At 39.0% G+C, this 19,400-nt stretch overlaps 1 protein-coding gene across 17 annotated transcripts in view; it reads right to left on the bottom strand.

Annotated features, from left to right (window-relative positions):
• HTR3B (5-hydroxytryptamine receptor 3B) overlaps positions 1-19,400 on the bottom strand; it is a 49,726-nt gene that overhangs the window by 19,600 nt on the left and 10,726 nt on the right. For 14 of the 17 annotated variants that reach the window (XM_082682610.1, XM_082682608.1, XM_082682618.1 and 11 more), the window contains one exon: positions 7,546-7,706. The exons of 1 other annotated variant lie outside the window; for it this stretch is intronic. In XM_082682610.1, the coding sequence (XP_082538736.1) occupies positions 7,546-7,695 (150 nt within the window). In that variant the 5' untranslated portion in view covers positions 7,696-7,706. Of the gene's footprint in view, positions 1-7,545; positions 7,720-11,976; positions 12,180-19,400 lie in introns of those variants that run through there. 2 more of the 17 variants (XM_082682623.1, XM_082682615.1) reach the window with 2 other exon arrangements.

Here is a 19,400-nt window from a genome sequence, read left to right as displayed (position 1 = left end):
TGGCACTTCATTAAATATTTTCTAGGATCTTAGAACTGGTACTTTTGTGAAACCTGATTTTTTTTTTTTTTTTTGGTGTGCTTATCACTTAAATGTTCCTTTTCATAAAGAAATGATGATTAGGGATTTATGTGAGCTGGAAGAAAGTGATGTTAAAATAATTTGTGGGGCACCTGGATGGCTCAGTCAGTTAAGCCGCTGGCTCTTATTTTCGGCTCAGTCATGATCTTGGGCTCTGTGCTCACCACTCAACCTGCTTGAGGATTCTCTCTCTTCCTCTCCTTTTGCCCCTCCCCTGCTTGGGCACATGCACTCTCTCTCTCTCTCTCTCTCTCTCTTTCTCTTAAATAAATAAGTCTTTAAAAAAATAACTAGCATCAGACAAAAAAAAATAATTTAAGCCCTGTGATATCAATTATATTTTAACTTTCAAATTATTTTTTAATCAACTACAATGTCTAAATCTCAGTCAAAAAATCGGAGTCTATGATTGACAGCACAGCATTAAGATATTAACACAGAAAAATATCTCCATATAAACAAAGAGGAATTGTTAAGTTATTTTAACAAAATACATTAAAATAATAACGTATTGTGGGGAATATAATGTATATAAATGTAAAATTGAAGACAAAAGTAGTACAAAGGACAATGGAGCTGGGAAATGGAATCTTACTGTTGTAAGATTTGTACAGTTTATGTAAAGGACAGTAACATTAATTCTAAGTACACTGTATTAAGTGAATGATGGATATGGAAATCCCTAAAACAACCTCTAAAAAATAATCTAGAAGGATGCTAAAAAGCCAAGAGAAGAACTGAAGTCAAATATTTAAAAAATGGGGGTGCTTGGGTGGCTCAGTGGGTTAAAGCCTCTGCCTTTGGCTCAGGTCATGATCCCAGGGTCCTGGAATTGAGTCCCGCACTGGGCTCTCTGCTCAGTGGGGAGCCTGCTTCCTCCTCTCTCTTTCTGCCGGCCTCTCTGCCTACTTGTGATCTCTGTCTGTCAAATAAATAAATAAAATCTTTAAAAAATATATTTAAAAAATGTTTGATTTACTTAAAGCAAGATGAAAGGGAAAAAAGGAGAAGAGCAACAATGACAGAAACAGGTGGGGCCACTAGAAAACAAACAGCAAGATGGTTATTGGTAAATGGAGGAGATGCTTCAATTAAAATGCACAGATGGACAGGTTAAAAAAAACAACGCCCCAGAATACTGCTCAGCAATGAAACAAAGGAACTCAAGATATGTGCTACCTGGGTAAACCTGAAGGGAATTATATCAAATGAAAAAACCTATCTCAAAGGTTGCATGCTGTATGTTTGCATTTATAGAACATTCTCAAAATAACACAATTACAAAGATGGAGAGAGATTTATCATTTGCTAGTGGTTAGGGCTAGGTGGTAGGGACAGGGGTGTGGAACCAGGCATCCCCTGGTGATGACTGTAAACTTGAGGTGTGGTAGCTGTGGTTACAAAGCTACACATGTGATAAAGATACACACACACACGAGTATATGTATAACTAGAGAAATCTGAGTAAGTTCTGTGGATTGAACCAATGTCAATGTTTTAGAGCTGGAATTACACTGTATTGGCCCAAGATGTTAACATGTGGGGATACTGGATGAAGGGTACACAGAACCTCCCTGTAAATTTATTTGCAACTTCCTGTTAATTTATAATTATTTCAAAAGAAAAGTTAAAAAAAAAAAAGCAAGACTCAACTATATGCTGCCTCCAGGAAAGGACCTTGAATACAATGTCATACGGAGAGACGAAAATAAAAGGACGGCAAAAACATCCATCGTGCAAGAAGCAAGCATGAGAAAAACTTCAAGAAAAGGATATTACCAGACATGAAGAGGGGTATTTCATAACGACAAAAGGATCCATTCATCAAGAAGACATGGAATTCTCAATGTATACTCACCAAACACAATCGGAGAACCAGACAAAGCACACTTACAGCTGGGGATTTAACACCCCTCGCTATGAAATTAATAGAATGCCAAAAATTTAAAAAGTTAGAGAAGGTTTTAATAATCCTACCAAACACATTTATCAAATTGATATTTATGGAATAGCACATCCTTCTCTTTAAGATTTTATTGGAGGTTCAAGCCAGTGCACCAGACAATAAAAGGAAAAAGAGGTATAAAGAATAGAGATAAAGAGGCAGAACTGTCTTTATTCACAGACAATGTGATTTTCTACATAGAAAATATGAATCCACAAAAGGGCCTATAAAACTACTAAGAGATGTAAGGTCACAGGATCCAAGGCCAATGCATCCAAATCATCTGTATTTTTGTATGCTAGCCACAAAGAGATTCATTTTAAAATCCCATTTATAAAAATAAAATAAAATAAAATAAAATACCATTATAATAATACCAAAATTGTGAAATACTTAGGGATACATTTAACCAAATATGCATAAAACACTTACAACTACAAAATATTACTAGGAGAAATTAAAGAACTAAATAAACGGAGAGGTAAATGTGCTCACGGATTACAAAACTATTATTAAAATGTTGACTGTCCTCAAATTGACCAATAGATTTAATGTAATCCCAATAAAAATTCCAGCACTTTTTATAAAAAGAAATTGGTTTTAAAGTTTATATGGAAATGCAAAGGACCTTCAAGAGTCAAAATGATTTGGAAACAGAAGAAGGTTGGAAGGCATACTCTAATTTCAAGACTTCTGTAATGCTGCAGTAACTGAGACAGTGGGCTGGTGTCGGGAGAAACATTGAGTAGTTGGACAAAATGGAGTCCAGAAATAGACCCAAAATATATAAAGAACTCCTGCAACTCAATAAGATAATGAACAACACTGTTTTGAAAATGGGTGAAAGATTTGAGCACTTTACTAAAAAGATAGCAATTGGTAAATTAACACACAGAAAGATATTCAATGTCATTAGTCTTTGGTGAAACAAAAGTTAAAAACCAGAGGGAGGTATCATCACAAATCTACCAGGATGGTTAAAATTTAGAAAGATTGACAATATCAAGTGCTGGCAATGACGTGGAAGAAACCCCTACATCCCAGGGGGAATGCAAAATGAGGCAACCACTATGGGAAAAAGTTTGGAAGTACCTTATAAAGCTAAATACAGGCTTATCATAAAGGATTTATCCAAAAGAAGTGAAAACATATTTGCAACTGTGTCTAGTGGCTTTACTCATGATTTCCCCACATTGGAAATAACCCACATGTCCAACACCTGGTAAACATATAAGCCAATTGCAGTACACGTCCTTGCACAGTGGAATGCTACTGACCCTACAGCAACTCATGTGTGATCTCCGAGACATTATACCACACCCAAGAAGCCAAAACAAAGGGCAAATTTCATAGGATTTCATTTATCTGGCTTTCTGGAAAGGCAAAACTATAGTGAGAAAGATAAGATCGCTGGTTGCCAGGTATGGGGGGGCAGGGGGAAGAGATCAGCTTCAAAAAGATGTTTCATTTTATGTAATTTATGTTTTAATTTTAAAAGCTTCAAAATTTTGTGGGATACAGTTAAAGCAGTGATTAGAGATAGTACAAATGCTAAAATTAGAAAAAGAAAGGTTTAAAATCGATGACCTTAGCTTCTACTTTAAGAAAGTAGGTAAAGAAAAACAAATTAAAAGAAAGAAATTAAGTAAAGATAAGAGCAGATATCAGTGAAATAAACAACAGATTAAATTCAAAGTGAGTATTTGGTTTTTTGGAAAAAATAAGTAAAATTAAGAAAACTTTCCCAGTATTGGTCAAGGGAAAATAAGAGAAAACACAAATTACCCACATGAGGATAAAAAAGGCAATATTATAAACAAACAAATTTGACAACTTGGATAAACAGATAAATTCCTTGAAAAACACAAATTATTAAAAGCAACACAAAAAGAAATAGAAAATTGGAACATCCTTATATATGTTAATAAAAATGAATTCACATTTGAATATTTTCTCACCAAGAAAACTCCAGTCCTAGGTGATTTTACTGGTGAATTCTATCAAATATTAAGAAAGAAAAATATCCATATTACACAACTCTTACAGAAAATTGAAGCGGGAAGACATTTTAATGGTTTTATTAAGGCCAAGATAACCCTGATACCAAACAAGACATGTATATTACAAGAAATAAAAACTATTGCCCAATATGCTTCATTAACATAGATGCAATCTATATTAAGTAGGTATTTAAATCCAGAAATATATAAAAAGGATAATATATTAAGATTAAATGGAGGTTATCCTAGGAATACAAGGACATTTTAACTTTCGAAAAATCAATCAAAATAATTCACCCTTTTAACTGCATAAAACAGAAGAATTATCTGATCATCCAAATAGATGGAGAAAAAACATTAGATGTAATTCAATATACATACATGATTTAAAAAAACAAAATAAAACTCTTAGTGTACAATAGATAAGAAGGAACTTCCTCAACCTGATAAAGAACATTGATAAAAAAGCTATAGCTAACGTCATAGTTAATGGTGAAAAAATTTCCCCTGAGAATGGGAATAAACAAGGATGTTTGCTCTCACTATTTCTGTTAAATTGTAGGAGCGGTCTTAGGCAATACAACATGACAATGAAAAAATAAAGAGTATAAACAGATTAGAAAGGAAGAAGTAAAACTATCTGCAGATGACATGATTGTATATGTAGACAATATTGATCTACCAAAAAACTACCAAAATTAACAAGTGAATTTAGCAAGACCACAGTATACAAAGTCAACATGCAAAATTAATATTTATCTACAATAATAACAAATAGAAAATAAAAAGTTCCAAGTAATATTTATAGCAGCAAGAATACTTTGGGATACATTTAATAGAAATATATGTAAAGCTTCTACATCAGAAATTATAAACATTGCTGAAGACCCAAATAAATGGAGAACGTATTTAAAAACTGGAATATTTATTATAAAGATGTCAGTTCTCCCCTAAATTACTCTGCAGATCCCACACCATCCTAAAAAAAACTCACAGCAGTTTTTTTTAAAAAAAGAAACTGACAAGGTGATTATAAAATTAAAAAAAAATTTTTTTTTAATTTATTTAACAGACAGAGATCACAAGCAGGCAGAGAGGCAGGCAGAGAGAGAGAGAGGGGAAAGCAGGCTCCCTGCTCAGCAGAGAGCCCGATGTGGGGCTCGATCCCAGGACCCTGGGACCATGACCTGAGCCGAAGGCAGAGGCTTAACCCACTGAGCCACCCAGGCGCCCGGTAATTATAAAATTTATGTAGAAATGGAAAGGACTCACACTGCCTGATTTCAAGAGAAATAGCCCAACACTTATCAGTCAATCTAATTTTCAACCAAGGCACCAAGCAGATCAATGGTGAGAGGAAAGCCTTTTCAACTCCTGTCCGAATGCAAAAAACCAAACCAAAACAACACACAAAAACTTCGACCCACGCCTCACACCATCACAAAGATTAATTCTTAATAGATCCTAGGACGAAATCTAAGGAACTAAGAACTATAAATCTTCTGACAAAAAATACAGGAAAATATGTCTGTGAACTTGGGAGTATTGAAGGTGTCTTAGTACCCAGAAAGCACCAACCACAACTAAATAATTGATTTACAATAGACCTCGTTAAGCTTTAAGATCTCTGTTCACCGTAAGACCCTTTAAGAGAATGAGCAGACAAGTCAGAGATTGGTAGTAAAGTATTTGCAATGTATAAGTATGACAATATATAAACAATGCCTATAAGTCTAGAACAAAAAGACCAACAACATAATCTAAAAGGAAAAAAAAAAGGAAAGGACTTAAAAAGCTACTTCACAAAGAAAGATATGTAAGTAGCCAATAGGCACATGGAAGAGAATTCCTGGTCACAAGCCATCAGAGAAATTTAAAGTAAAACCTTAGTGAAATACCATTATACCCTCAACAGAATGGCTAAAAATAAGACTGATAACACCAAATACCAATAAGGATGTGGAGCAATGGGAACTCAGCTATCTGACTCATGGGAGTATAAAATATACAATGACTTTGTAAATCAGTCTTGCAGATTCTCAATAAGGGTACACCTATCTGAGCCAATTCTTTCACTTCTAGATTTTACCTAAGAAATAAAAACATGTACATAAAAAGGCTTGTATAGCAGTGTTATAATAATATCCCAACACTGGAAACAACCCAAACGTCTATCAGCATATGAATGGATAAACAGAGGTACCTGGGTGGCTCGGTAGGTTGAGTGTCCAACTCTTAATTTCGGCTTAGGTCATGATTTCAGGGTTGTGAGACTGAGCCCCGTGTTGGGCTCTGTGTGGGGCATGGAGGCTGCTTAAGATGCTCTTTTTCCCTCTCCTTCCACCTCTCCACCCACGCCCAACCCCCTGACCACACGCTCTTGTGCTCTCTCCTTAAGAAAAAAGAAAGAATGATATAAACAAATCATGGTATAACCATAATCAAATACTATTCACCAATAAAAAAGAAAAACTACTGATAAACCCAACATGAGTGAACCTCAAAATCATGATGCCAAATGAAAAATCCAGACACAATAGAGGACACACAATAACATTTCATTCATATGCAATTCTAGAAATGGCAAAAAATAATCTATGATGAAAGTAATGGGAACAGTGATTGTCTCTGTGGATGGAGAGATGGGGATTGGCTGAGAAGTCAATGAGGGGTGATGGAAATATTTGCTATATTGATAGGGGTGTGGATTCTATGCACGCACCCAGTTACCAAAACTCATTAGACCGTATACTAAGATCTGTGCATTTCAACATATGTATACCTCAGTTAGAAAAAAATGTTTTGAGAAGTAAATTGAAAAAAGATATTAAACTACATTAACAAACAAGTTCAGTAAAGTCTGCTCTTAAGAAAAATCAAAATAAATCTGGGATCTATCAATACCGAAGACTTTGTGATTAAGAAAAGAGGAGAAAGAGGAAGCAAGGATAAGCCATCATTTACGGAGGACCTACTAAGACCTCTGGTAAATGCTTTCCATGTATTCTCTCATTTAATTCCCACAACAACCCACTTTCTAGATATAGAAGATAGCTATATAAGCAAATCTTCCCTCACCGCCCTTAGTAAACACCTTGGGTATAAACTCAAAGTACCAGAACACGTTTTTCTCTTTCTCTCAATTTCAGGCAATAAGTGGTAGATGTTTTTCTGAAATTTACTACTGTCCCTAAGAAATGTGAGCCATAGGGAAAAAAAATACCATTTTTGTTTGTTTGTTTCAGCAAACTCATAAAATATGTACAGTGGTCTGTGACCACAATTTTTAAAACCTCTTAGTTCCATGAAACTCCTATTTCTAGATGCTCTGCCTCTCACATTGCAAGTCAGGGACTAGAAAGCATGGTTTGCCTATTAAGTGTTTTACCTCATGCTCACTGCTCACTGCTAACACGAGTCCAGGTCAACTTCCCTACCAGCTCAACCAGGCTCCCATGTAAACAGCAGGTGCTGTTACAAACAGGTAACTGGGATCAGTAAGGGTAAGACGGTCCTCACCACATCCAAAATGGCGTGGACAAGCACATCTAGATACACCGTGGTGGCCTCAGTCCAGTCGTGAACTGGCCTCACTGCCTTGTGATATTTCTGTAGTAGGTGCTTGGTGAGACGATACAGAGCAGGGTTCGTGGGATGAGGCATGTCCATGGCTAGGGTTTCTGAAAAACAAAACTGGCATCATGAGGAGGAAAATAAGAGGAGCTTAGCATCTCGAGGAGACCTCAGACCGTTGAGGACTTGGTGGGTCCTGGTAGAATACAGTTTTCAGTTTACCACAATTTGCTGAAGTTCACAGGCAGCTAGTGGGCTCTTTGGCAGACGCTTACTTTAAAGTAAGCTGATGACCTGACTGCCCCAAAAAGACAGCTCATTGTAGCGATCAGTAAGTCATCTCGGATCTCCAAGAATCCAAACTGCACCTACAATTCTGTTTTCACAGCAATCATGCATCTTGGAGACAGAATCCTGTATTCCAGTATCATCCCCTTCTAAGACACAGGGAAAAAACAAAACAAAAAAAACAAACCTTCCCCTACATTTAATCAAAAGTGATCTCCTCCTTGACTTTTTTTCCATTTGTAATTCAACAGCTAAATAGGAAATTCACGCAGAAACATGGACAAACCAGTGAACCCCAAAATTCCTATATAATGGGATTAACAAGATTCCAATTCATACTTTTCTCCTAAAAACAACAACAACAAAAAAACCCTCTTTTCTCACTCAACTGTCTTTAAATAAAACACACTTGTCAGAAAATGAGATCTTCGTTTTGGGAAAATTCTTTCTGTTTCCAGAGAACAACCATTCTTTATGGCCTGGGAATCCTGATTTGTAGAGGAGCAGTGATTGGTGTTGAGGCAGGGGAGGCCAGGGGAAAAGAAGCAAGAGGAATGAGCACCAACAATTGGAAGTGACAAATTTGTGAGGGCTTCCTCTGAATTGAAAAAGATATTTTGCTCACAAGCTTTGCCACCTCCTGGGGGATTCAAAGCTTCGCTAAGTCATTGGACTGGAGCAAATTGCACGCCTCCTGCCACAGTGCGTGAGTGAAATCTATCTGTAGTGTCCTGCGCGTGAATTCACCTCCTCTCAGTGGTTTTGATAGTTATTTTGATGAGCTGCTGAAGGTATGCGGGATCCAGCAGGAAACTGTAAATGAGATATCTTCTCCCTGTGTGACAGTCCTGTTTATACCCATTTCTTTATGAATGATGTCGTGTCACCTGCCGCCACAGGCAGCAATTTCTATGATTTATCAATGTCAGTGTGACCAAAATGCTAACGACGATGCTGGGGGTGCAGTGCAGAGTCACCGTGGGCAGTGGAATATTCACTTTCATTACCACCAGAACTGCGAAGCTAATGAGCATTTTAACTCCCTAACTATTCACCCACGGAGATGCCTAAAATGGCATCCGCTATTCAGGCATGGAGGACTAAGGTAGGTGGCATGCATCGAGCATCATTTTTAGGGTTTTTGTGAACTGTGATTGTCAAAAAAATGTGCTGTGACTCTCTCTACCTGAGACCATTTCTTGCTGGTGTACCCCAGGGGAGAGAAGTCAGGAACACAAAGCAAAGCTGGTCTGGTGCCTTTCCTGTGAACTTCGCTCCGGGCAACTTCACTTTCACCTCGCTTGGAAGCTCCCAATTCAAGTCCCAGTTGGGGAAACACTGAAATGTGCATGTTTCGATACAGGAAACTATCTGAGACAGAATTAAAACAGAATTCTGGGAAATGAATGTGTTTTCCCTATACCCTCTGCTATTAAGACTCAAATTCCCTTCTGCTGTCTTTTCTAGGAAACAATCCATACGTCTCCTATGGATAAACATAGTTTCTAGGACGTGTCAAAGCCTTTGGGTAAAAAGACAAAGTTCTAGAATCTAGAACTAGGAACAACAGAGAAACAAGCAACAATAGGAGGAAAAATAAGAAGGAAATGAAAGTATGCTTAAATAAACTATAAGGGTAAAGAGTTCTTTGTTTAAAATGGGAAGAAATAATAAATTACATTTCTACTATGAATGCAAATTTGCCTGAGGAGAAAGATCAATTACAGGAGAGAGATTACGGATTTAAGTGACCATTAATTAACAGTAAATTATGCCCCTTGAAAGCTAATGTGACATTCACACAAGCACTAAATGACTCACAGTTCAGTGATGTTTCAACAGACACTGATGGAAGCTATCCACAGACCCAGGGAAGATTCCTCGTTAACGCGGCCTCTATGGATGCTAATAATTGGCTCCAAATAATTCACTTGTAAGATTTCTGGAAAGTGGAATGTGTCAGGGACTGAGCTATGAAGCACTTTTGGGGCAGAGATTTTTTTTTTTTAAGATAAGAATATAATGGAATTTTTCCTTTGTTTTCCTTGTTTTGACGAATTCTACCTTAAAGTGTTCTGGACACTGTGATGAAAAGAGCTGTTCTCACTTAGTATGTCAGCTTTGGAAGTATAAAAGAGTTACACACACATCTGAGAAGTTGCAGGAGGAATGAGATTTAGGGGTGTGGTCTACTGAATTCCCAAATCTGGCTGAATACATGCTGCACGTCAGGCACTGGGCTTAGAGCATTTTACACGAACAACCTCCTTTGGCTTTTACAACAGCCTTATGAGACAGGTACTCTCCAGCCCCATGAGGATTCACCTCACTACAGGTGACAGACTAGAGGCTTAGTGAGCTTAGGACCACCCAAAGTCCTACAGCTTGCAAATGAAGAGGCTGGACTGGATCCAAAGCCCAAGCTCTTTACTGTGACATTACACTGAGCTGGCTCCCTAAGAATATTAGGGACAGAAGTGAGTGGTCCTCCAAAAGGAAACCGACATGTTGCATGGTATACATCACTGGGCAGAAACAGCCTACTGTTATTTTCTGTGTCTGTGTGATTTGGGGTCAAAAATACCTTCTATTAGCATTGCACCTTACAACTTCACAATGCTATCTTATTTGATCACCACAATATACAAAATAAGCATTTAACTTACAGGAAAACTCAATCTCTAAGAGATTAATTGGCTTGTTCAGGGTCACAAGGCTGGTGAGTAGTGTGGTAGGAACTAAACAGGTCTCTTAATTTAGGCTCTCACCCAGGACACTGCCATCAGGCAGTGGCCTTAAATTGGTGGTTGGTTTAGTGCTCTTGTATTTACAAGTCATCTTGATATTAACCCAGCAAAAATTCCAAAGGGCAGTTTTTTCTGCAACACATGTCCCCAGTATAATTTATGGTCAAGCACTGATTACTAGACACCATTCAAACATACTTTCTGTCACATTTAGAACAAAAATCAAGCATAATACAAAAACATTAGAAAGAGACATTAAGAAGATTTTCTTTTTTTTCCTTACCTTTTATTTTTCTATTTTATCTTACTTAGCTTAATGTTCACAATTATTTTCTGCTAAGAAACCCATTTGGCATTTAATGAAATTTCCTGTTTTCATTTTTATAATTAAGATATGCTTTTATCCTTTAAGTTCAACATTCAGGATTCTCCTATTTTAATGATAAGTGGCTATTTTTCTTCTCTACCCAATAAAAAAATCATTTCCAGCTGCTGGGCTTCCAAATTCCTGCCTCATCTCAGTAATTGACTCATTCCACTTCCAGTTATATTTTAAAACATGGAAACTCTTTGAGATATGAGCTCGAGGACACCCCTCAAGAAAGTGGGAACTGGGGGGAACACCAGCATAATCATATATTCTTGATCTGTCTGTGTTTTTTAAGAATCTATTGGATCTTAACACAAATGGCCCAATTCAGTGGAGTTAATACTCATACCACAAAAACTTAGTTCTAGAAATTCAGGAGGCTATAATAATTTTTAAAGTATCTTAAGGGGAAATGTACACTAAAAACGTACAAGTTTCTAGTAGTTGTCTCTGGAGATATATTCATCACCTACACAGACTTTGCATGGCTGGGTGAGACCCGTAATACCAAAATGATACGCAGGTGTCTTCATCCAAGCTGTATACAGGAAACTCTTCTGGGCTACCAAAAGCTTATAATGAAGCCAAGACTGTTTGGGATAATAAAAATCTATTATTCAGACACAAAAGCAAATCTGAATAAGGAATGCCTCAACTCTCGATGTAAATTGCCGCAAAGAGAGCTTGATTTCTGGAGAAGCTTTATCAAGCAGCTATAACATTTCCAGCATATTTTCAGCTGTGTGTCAAGAGCCCCACTGTGTGACTCCGTATTTACAGATCTGTAACTGTAGGAGCAAAGACATAACAAATCACCGGGCTCCACGTCGCTTCGCAGGACTGGTGCTTTACAGATGCTAAGTAAAAACGAACACTTGTAAGGAGTTATCCAGCACCAGGTAGAAAAATACGGTCTCTAGCTTTTAAAAGTTACTATTCTGGGCCGAAAGTAAAATCATTAAAAGGACCCACCTGAGGCAGCCACCAGGATGAAGGGCCACAGGAAAGCCATGGTACCTGCCAGTGTTCTCGGGCTCGGCCCGAAGAGGAGACATGCAAACTTGCCTATTAGATGGGCTGCACTCAATTCTTCCTAAAGGGCCTCTGCTTCACTCCATTCTTCTCTCTCGGCCAGTGTCTGCTGTCCGTGCTGGTGCTATTTTGTAAACATTAAACCGGACCAACGGCAACGTGGGCACCAAGCAAATGTTTTGGAATCGATGCCATTGAGATACCCCTTAACTTCTCCATTTGGTTCTGCCCCAGGCTCAGATCATGGCCAACATTTCAATTTCCCTGACAGGAGATAGCTAAGTGAATAATGTAATCTAAGAGGAGCCCCTAAGGAGAGGAAATTCCACACTAATATGATTTCCTTTACAGCCTTTACCTAAGGCAGTGCTCTTGCTGACATTCAGGACACTAATTTCATTAATAATTGAGATCTAAATAGCTGTTCTAAATCAGACTTATGCGGCTACATCTTCAGCATTTGACAGTGGTTATTGGACTCTGGAATTACACAAAGCTAATGGAAACCTGGTATTGTCCAATGAAGGACAACTGCTAACAAGACAGGGAAAGTGCTTTTTGTTTTTCCTAAGCCCCTTTAATTAAAAGAAACATTGATTTTTGATAAATGGGAGTGTCTCTTCAATTGTCCCTGTGTACAATTCAGAAAGTAACTGTGTATGAGAGGATGCTTCCAGGCTTACTGAAGATGAGAGCTACTAATGTTTAACATCATTTGATAAAATTTTCCTTTCACTTTTTGATCGAGTACCCATCCACTCTTCATTTTTAAGGAAAAAGAAGCATGATTCTATATAACTCTTCTGCCACTGGTAGAATGCTAGATGCTCTAGAAACAAAAACTAAATTTCATACCATTTCCCTCATCTGCTTTTTCTGTAAGTGGGACTATAGAGGCACAGGATTGAGACGAGTTACACAGGGCAAACTGAGGAGAAGCATACATACCTGATCCCTGTTCTCCTAATTATGCAGCCCCTTTGTTTAGAATCTTTGACACTCTTGTCTTAATTTTCATCTACCAATAAAATGTAGCCTGATTGGTGTCCTACTATTGGTGACAGGAGTTACAAATATGGAAATGGAGAAAACTAGGACAAACCCATGGTACTGAGTTGGTTTTGTAGGTATCGGTATGAACTTATGGTTCTCAGTACATGTTAGCTAAAAATGGAAATAAACACAGATGTAAATGTGTGTGTACACATGTCCTTATAAACATACATCCCTAGCTCTGTCTTCCAGTAGGTCTGTGGGGAGGGGCACCCCAGTAGCAATGAGTATACCCAATACCCAGAGCTTAAGTTCTAAATAACATACCTACTTAAAAGGAAGAAATAGAGAAATGACTGATTTCTGGGTTAGACAGGAGAAGTGTTAAGAAGAGCCTAGAACATCTCATTGCATCACAAAGTAAAAAAGTGCTAGACAGAATAATAGGGACATGGTAAAAGGACATAATCAGCTTGAAGGGTCTCCCACTGGCCAAATCTGGGACAATTCAAGCATTAAAATCAATAATGATCTGAAGAATTATAACCCACTAAATAAAATAATAATCCACAAGTCCAAGCATATTTAAATAAATGAATGAAAAGAAGAGACGGCTTTTCCTTAAGTTAGAATGCCAACTAAGAAATGTAAAAGGAATGCTAGAATCTTCATAGTAATTATTCACTCAAGAAACATCAGTGTCTGATAAAAACTAGTTGGTGAAAGTGATGAAAAACAGGACACTTACACAAGATACTCATTAATCACAATGATTTAAAAAAAAAAAAACTTTCCATGGAGAAATCTGGCAGACAACACCTTAATCAAACAATGAAAATTAACATTACCAATCATGGGAGTTGTGTGCTGTGGAGATAGGAGGAATTGAGAAGACACAGCTGCATTTCTGTTATCATCTGGCAAAAAATTCAAAACTTGAATCTATCGAGGAGGCAACACCAGATAACCCCATACCGTGGGACATTCTACACAACAGGCATATATAATCTTCAAGAGTGTCAAAGTTATGAAGGCTAAGGAAAGACTGAGAAACCATATCACAGAAAAATAGATTAAAGAGACAGGATGACTCAGCATAACCTGTGATTCTGGCTTGGATCCTGTTGTTACAAAGAACATGTTGGGAAGAATTCCTAAAACTCAAACCGGAGACTATAGGTTAGATGGTAATGATGTAGCAATCTTAATTCCCTGATTTTGATGGAGCTGAAATCATGTGATGTTCTTGTCTGTAAGAATCACCCACTAAGTACTCACAGTGACAGTTTATTCTCAAATGGTGTGTGTATATGGGGGGGGGGGTTCATTCTACTATTCTTCCAGTCTTGCTGTGTATTTGAAAATATTTCAGAGGGGCGCCTGGGTGGCTCAGTGGGTTAAAGCCTCTGCCTTCAGCTCAGGTCATGATCCCAGGGTCCTGAGATCGAGCCCCGCATTGGGCTGTCTGCTCTGCAGGGAGCCTGCTTCCTCCTCTCTCTCTCTCTCTGCCTGCCTCTCTGCCTACTTGTGATCTCTGTCTGTCAAATAAATAAATAAAATCTTTTAAATAAAAATTAAAAAAAAGAAAATATTTCAGAAAACAAAAATGTAACCTGGTAGAGGAAATTTGATACAAAGTTATGGAAAGTTTTGAGAAATATCCTCTAGAGAGAATGGCCAGATAAATGGGGCTTTATCAAGAGAGAACATCACCAAAGATTGGTCTGGCCATCAAGGTCCCAGCCCTGTCCATCGGGAGAAAGGCAAGCTACAGGCAGCATATCCATGTACACAGCACTTTCTATGGGAAGACAACACGGAAGCTTGCTTTTATGCAAAGGTTTAATTGAGATGATGATCAACATTACATTCTTGCCACACATTTTAGTAAGCATGGCTCTATGTCAAACCTTCTGGGACATGCTTCCCCTCCCTTTTCTTCTCTCTTCCTCATATCCCCATCTGTTACTGGAAGGCCATTGCTAATGATGTGTAATACAGGTACATTACGACCTTCATTAGCTAATTTAACAACAGTCTGGTGATCCTGCCCATTACAGCTCTTTATTGGCTGATGAATTCTGCCAAGATGGGAAAGGTTTTGTGTGAGTGACTTGTCCTCAAAATAGTTTATATGCAGATGCTTCCTGATCCTTCCCTGATGGCCCGCCCTGCTCCGCATCACCAGAAGGCTCAGATAGTACCTTTTCTGACCTTACTGCCCGGTCTGCATGTAGTTTGTTTACTCAGTGTCTTTAGATTTGCTATCTCTTCCCTGTTCAACCTTTAATTTTTCATGAAAACTGTCTTTTCTTATTACAGTACTTTTTACTCACATTGTTTCTTATCATCCATGACTCAAGGATCTCACCCCCACTATCCCACCCTTAGACAGCTCTTTAGGAAAGATGAATGGGAAGTGAACTTCATTCAGGTCCTTCAAGCAAATCAGTGTATTAAAATAAAAAATTGGAATTGTCAGGAGCTCAGCATTCAGGCTTCTCAAATATCAGCTGGGAAAAGAAAGAGGTTTGAATCAGTGTTTCCTCATCATGGTTTAGGTCAGGCCTACAACTGACTACCTAGAGATGTATTTCTTTCAGTAGCCCCCCCTCCCCACATTCCCATGAGTCCTTGCACTTTGTTTCTCCATTATTTCCTATGACACCTCTTAGCTGGACCAGTGTCTTTTAGAAGAAGGCGGGGGAGAGGGTTTATTATGCAAACATAATAAGGAAGTGTTTATTATGCAAACAGCAACTGAGTTATGTGTCCTTTAAGACTACTAAATAGTTTTTAATTACTGCTATATCAGTAAATCCCATAAATATGCAAATGCAATTAGTTCACAAAATAGACCTTAAATATCTTTATTCCTCTCCAACAAAGTTCTTTGAAGTTAATCGCTAACCCTCTTTGTTCACTCCCTTGGCAGTCGTGCTAAAATTGACAGGAATTTTGACAGATGTACATATTCGGGGGAAACCAAATTTTCTCAGCACATCTGGTCAGGCTGGAGGAGAAAAGTAGAAATGGATGCTCTAGCCAAAATCAAATATCTAATGAGTACAGTCCCATATGGAATTTCTTTACTCCACAGCATTATCCTCTGAAATAAGTATCAAGGTAACCACTGGGCCACCACTTCAAGTCCAAAGCCACACTCAACATTTGATTTTCTTCTGGCTCAGAATTTCATCTTTAATAATAATGCACATCTGGTTCTTAAAAATGAATGAATGAATGAATGAATGAACGAGGAATAGTATCCCTCACGACTCTGGCCCTTCATGGCCATGTGACACGGTTTTCTATGATAAGTCATAGAACACGGGTATAAGTTTCCAGGCTTCTGAGTCTGACACATGTCATTTTCCCTCCCTGTTCCATCACTTGTTAGATGCTCATGGCCTTGGTCAAATTGCTTACCATTACTAAGCTTAGGTCTGTATAATAGGTTCTGTTTCTATAGGTTTCTATGGCAACGTAACAAATTACCACACACTTGGCAGCTTAAACCAAAACTCATTTATGGGCTCACGGTTCTATAGGTCAGAAACCCAGGCATGGCTTGAAGGGATGTTCTGCTCAGGGTCTTAGGAGGTGAAATCATGGTTGTATGCCAGAGCTGGGTCTTTCTGCAGCAAAAGAGCCAACTGTGTATATCTCTTCCCAAGTCTGTGTTCAGTGACATCCGGTTAGTAGCTTGAAATCAGCCATGATGGGAAGGGCTCCTCCCACCAGCTGGCTACTGGATATCTGCTACTGCACCATGGCCCTCTTGTTAAACCTCCAGGGCCTCACAGACACCTCCTATATGACAGCATTTATTCAACTATGACTTTTTTTTTTAAATTAAGACTATTTATTTACTTCCCTATTTCTTCCAGAATCCTGTGAATTCCCTGAGGGTAGAGCACTGTGCCTTTTTCATCTTGGCATCTCCAGCAAAGAGCTCGGCACGTGGTAGTACTTGTTAAATATGTGAGAAGGATGGGACAAAGACAGGGAGAGAAGAATGAACAGGTGGGCAGAAAAGAAGCTCGGTTTTTGCAAGAAAGAGGACACCAGAAAGGACGAGCTTTTTTGCAGCCACATCCAATATGCTGCTCTTTCGCCACCAACTCACCAAGGATGGGCGGGGTCTTTGGAGCAAGACTGCTCTTATTTGGCGTGCTCCAGAACCAGCTAGAAAGCAGCCAAAGTATAAACGTGGGACACAGACACAGGGAGTTCATGCCTCTTTGATTCTCTCAGAGGGTACCTCAGACTCAGGGGTGTCACAGTTACCTGGAGCAAGACGGGCCCCCCAAACTAGAGGAACACGGAATCACAGGTTTGCTGCTTCTTTCCATGCTTCTAATACATCAGCTGCAGGACACAGCTTTAACTGCAATGGCAGACAGGTAGTCTGACTCAGTGATCCGTGTTGTCCTGGCCTTCTGCACAGATGATAGGCCTTGACGTCTTGCTTTGCCAGCTCTGGGCATCTTCCCTGATCTGTGGCTCAGTGCAGGATCCAGAACCTCTCCACATAGGCCCATTTATAACTTTTCTGTGGAGAGGTTGTGGTCAACCATTGCAGCCAGGAAGACAGGCTCAGGTCTACATGTCTGGATATTTTCAACCCAGTTGTGGACTTAAGATGGGACAAGGACTTTGATCTGTTAGAGCTGGCTTTATTTATTTACCTATTCATCTGCTCACTGTGTGGGGAATTGTGGCTGACACTGGGAAATACAAGAGAAGAAAAGTTCAAAGAACTTTTCAAGTTCAAAGTGATAGGTAAGACACACTGAGAATGCAATGAGATGAACACAAGCTAGTTGGTGAGTCAACCGGGGACAATGGAAGCGAAAACAAGAGCCAGACCTGGGGTGGGCTGAGGAGAGGTTTTTCACAAATGGCATTTGTGCTGGGAAAAGACAGTCAATTAGGTGAGGGCAGTGAGAGTAGAGTTCATAGCAGAAGGAACGGGGTATGAAAGGGCTGGATGGTACCTTCTTTTTTTTTTTTTTTTTTAATATTTTATTTATTTATTTGAGAGAGAGCATGAGCAAGGAGAAGTTCAGAAGGAGAAGCAGACTCCCCATGGAGCTGGGAGCTCGATGCAGGACTCAATCCCGGGACTCCAGGATCATGACCTGAGCCAAAGGCAGTCGTCCAACCAACTGAGCCACCCAGGCGTCCCTGGATGGTACCTTCTTTTATAAAACTGGGAAGCAGACAGAACCCAGGTTTCTACCTGAATCTGTTGTTTTCTGACTTGCAATTCTAATTGCCCAAATAAATGCTTCTTGCTTTAAAAAATAAATAAAGTAAAATCAAATAAAATTAGGGAGAAGATCATTCTAGACTCATGAGATGAGCGGACTAACAAACTCATGTTGCAGAGTGTTGAGGGGGGTGTAAAACAGAAAAGGGAAATATTGTATAAGTCTGTATAAGTGCCATTATTATAAAGCTGTCTCCAAATGGCCTGTAGCAATTATTCTAAAATGCACAACAGCTGTATTTGTCCCCCTTCTGCCATTGCTGAAATTTACACTGTCATTGCTCCAGGCGGAAGGCTTGGCACTAATAATAGGCTGGCTGACTATGGCTGGAGTGTGACAGACCTCTAGTTAGAGCCCTTAAAGACTGAGAGAGGAGTGGGACAATGAAAAGCACAGTGGAAACCGAAGTAGATGTAGTCAGAGCGCCGCCTTGTGGCGGCCACTGCACTCGCAGCCCCAGAGAACTCCAGCCAACCTCTGGTATGGTTTTTTTACTCCACAGTCCACGTTTTCACAACTCAGAGTCATGCCGTGCCTCTATTCACTAGTCTTCTTTCCTTGCTCTAAACATTTGTCTTCAGGGTCCCCAACATCATCTCATCTAATTTATTTCTACTCTGCTGCAACTGTCAGCAAAGTCCTCCCTGCTTACTTCCTTACTCTTGCTTTTCCAAACTCTTGGTCCCTAAGAGCACCCAAGTTTCCCAAAGACTCAGTGACTTTTTAAGGGGTAACTTCCTTACTTTCTTCCTAACCGTGGAGATAAATAAAGCCTTGGTCCTCCACTTCTAAAATTTACAAACAGTATTACTAAAAACCATACAGAATTTTAATGTTAGGAAGCTCTGCCTTTTCTAGAATGTTATATAGGTAGAACCATACAGTATGTAGCCTTTTCAGAACCAGACCTATAAATACAGAGAACAAATGGATGGGTGCCAGAGGGGTGGAGGATGGAAGGTTAGGCAAAACAGGTGACAGGGAGTGGGAGATACAGGCTTCCAGATACGGAATGAATAGGTCATGGTATAAGGAATACAGCTAATGATGTTGTTAATAGTGAGGTATAGGGGCAGATGGTAGCCAGACTTGTAG

This window comes from Mustela nivalis (genome assembly GCF_964662115.1).
Source record: "Mustela nivalis genome assembly, chromosome: 9".
Taxonomy (NCBI): Eukaryota; Metazoa; Chordata; class Mammalia; order Carnivora; family Mustelidae; genus Mustela; species Mustela nivalis.
This window is presented reverse-complemented; position numbering and strand designations above follow the sequence as displayed.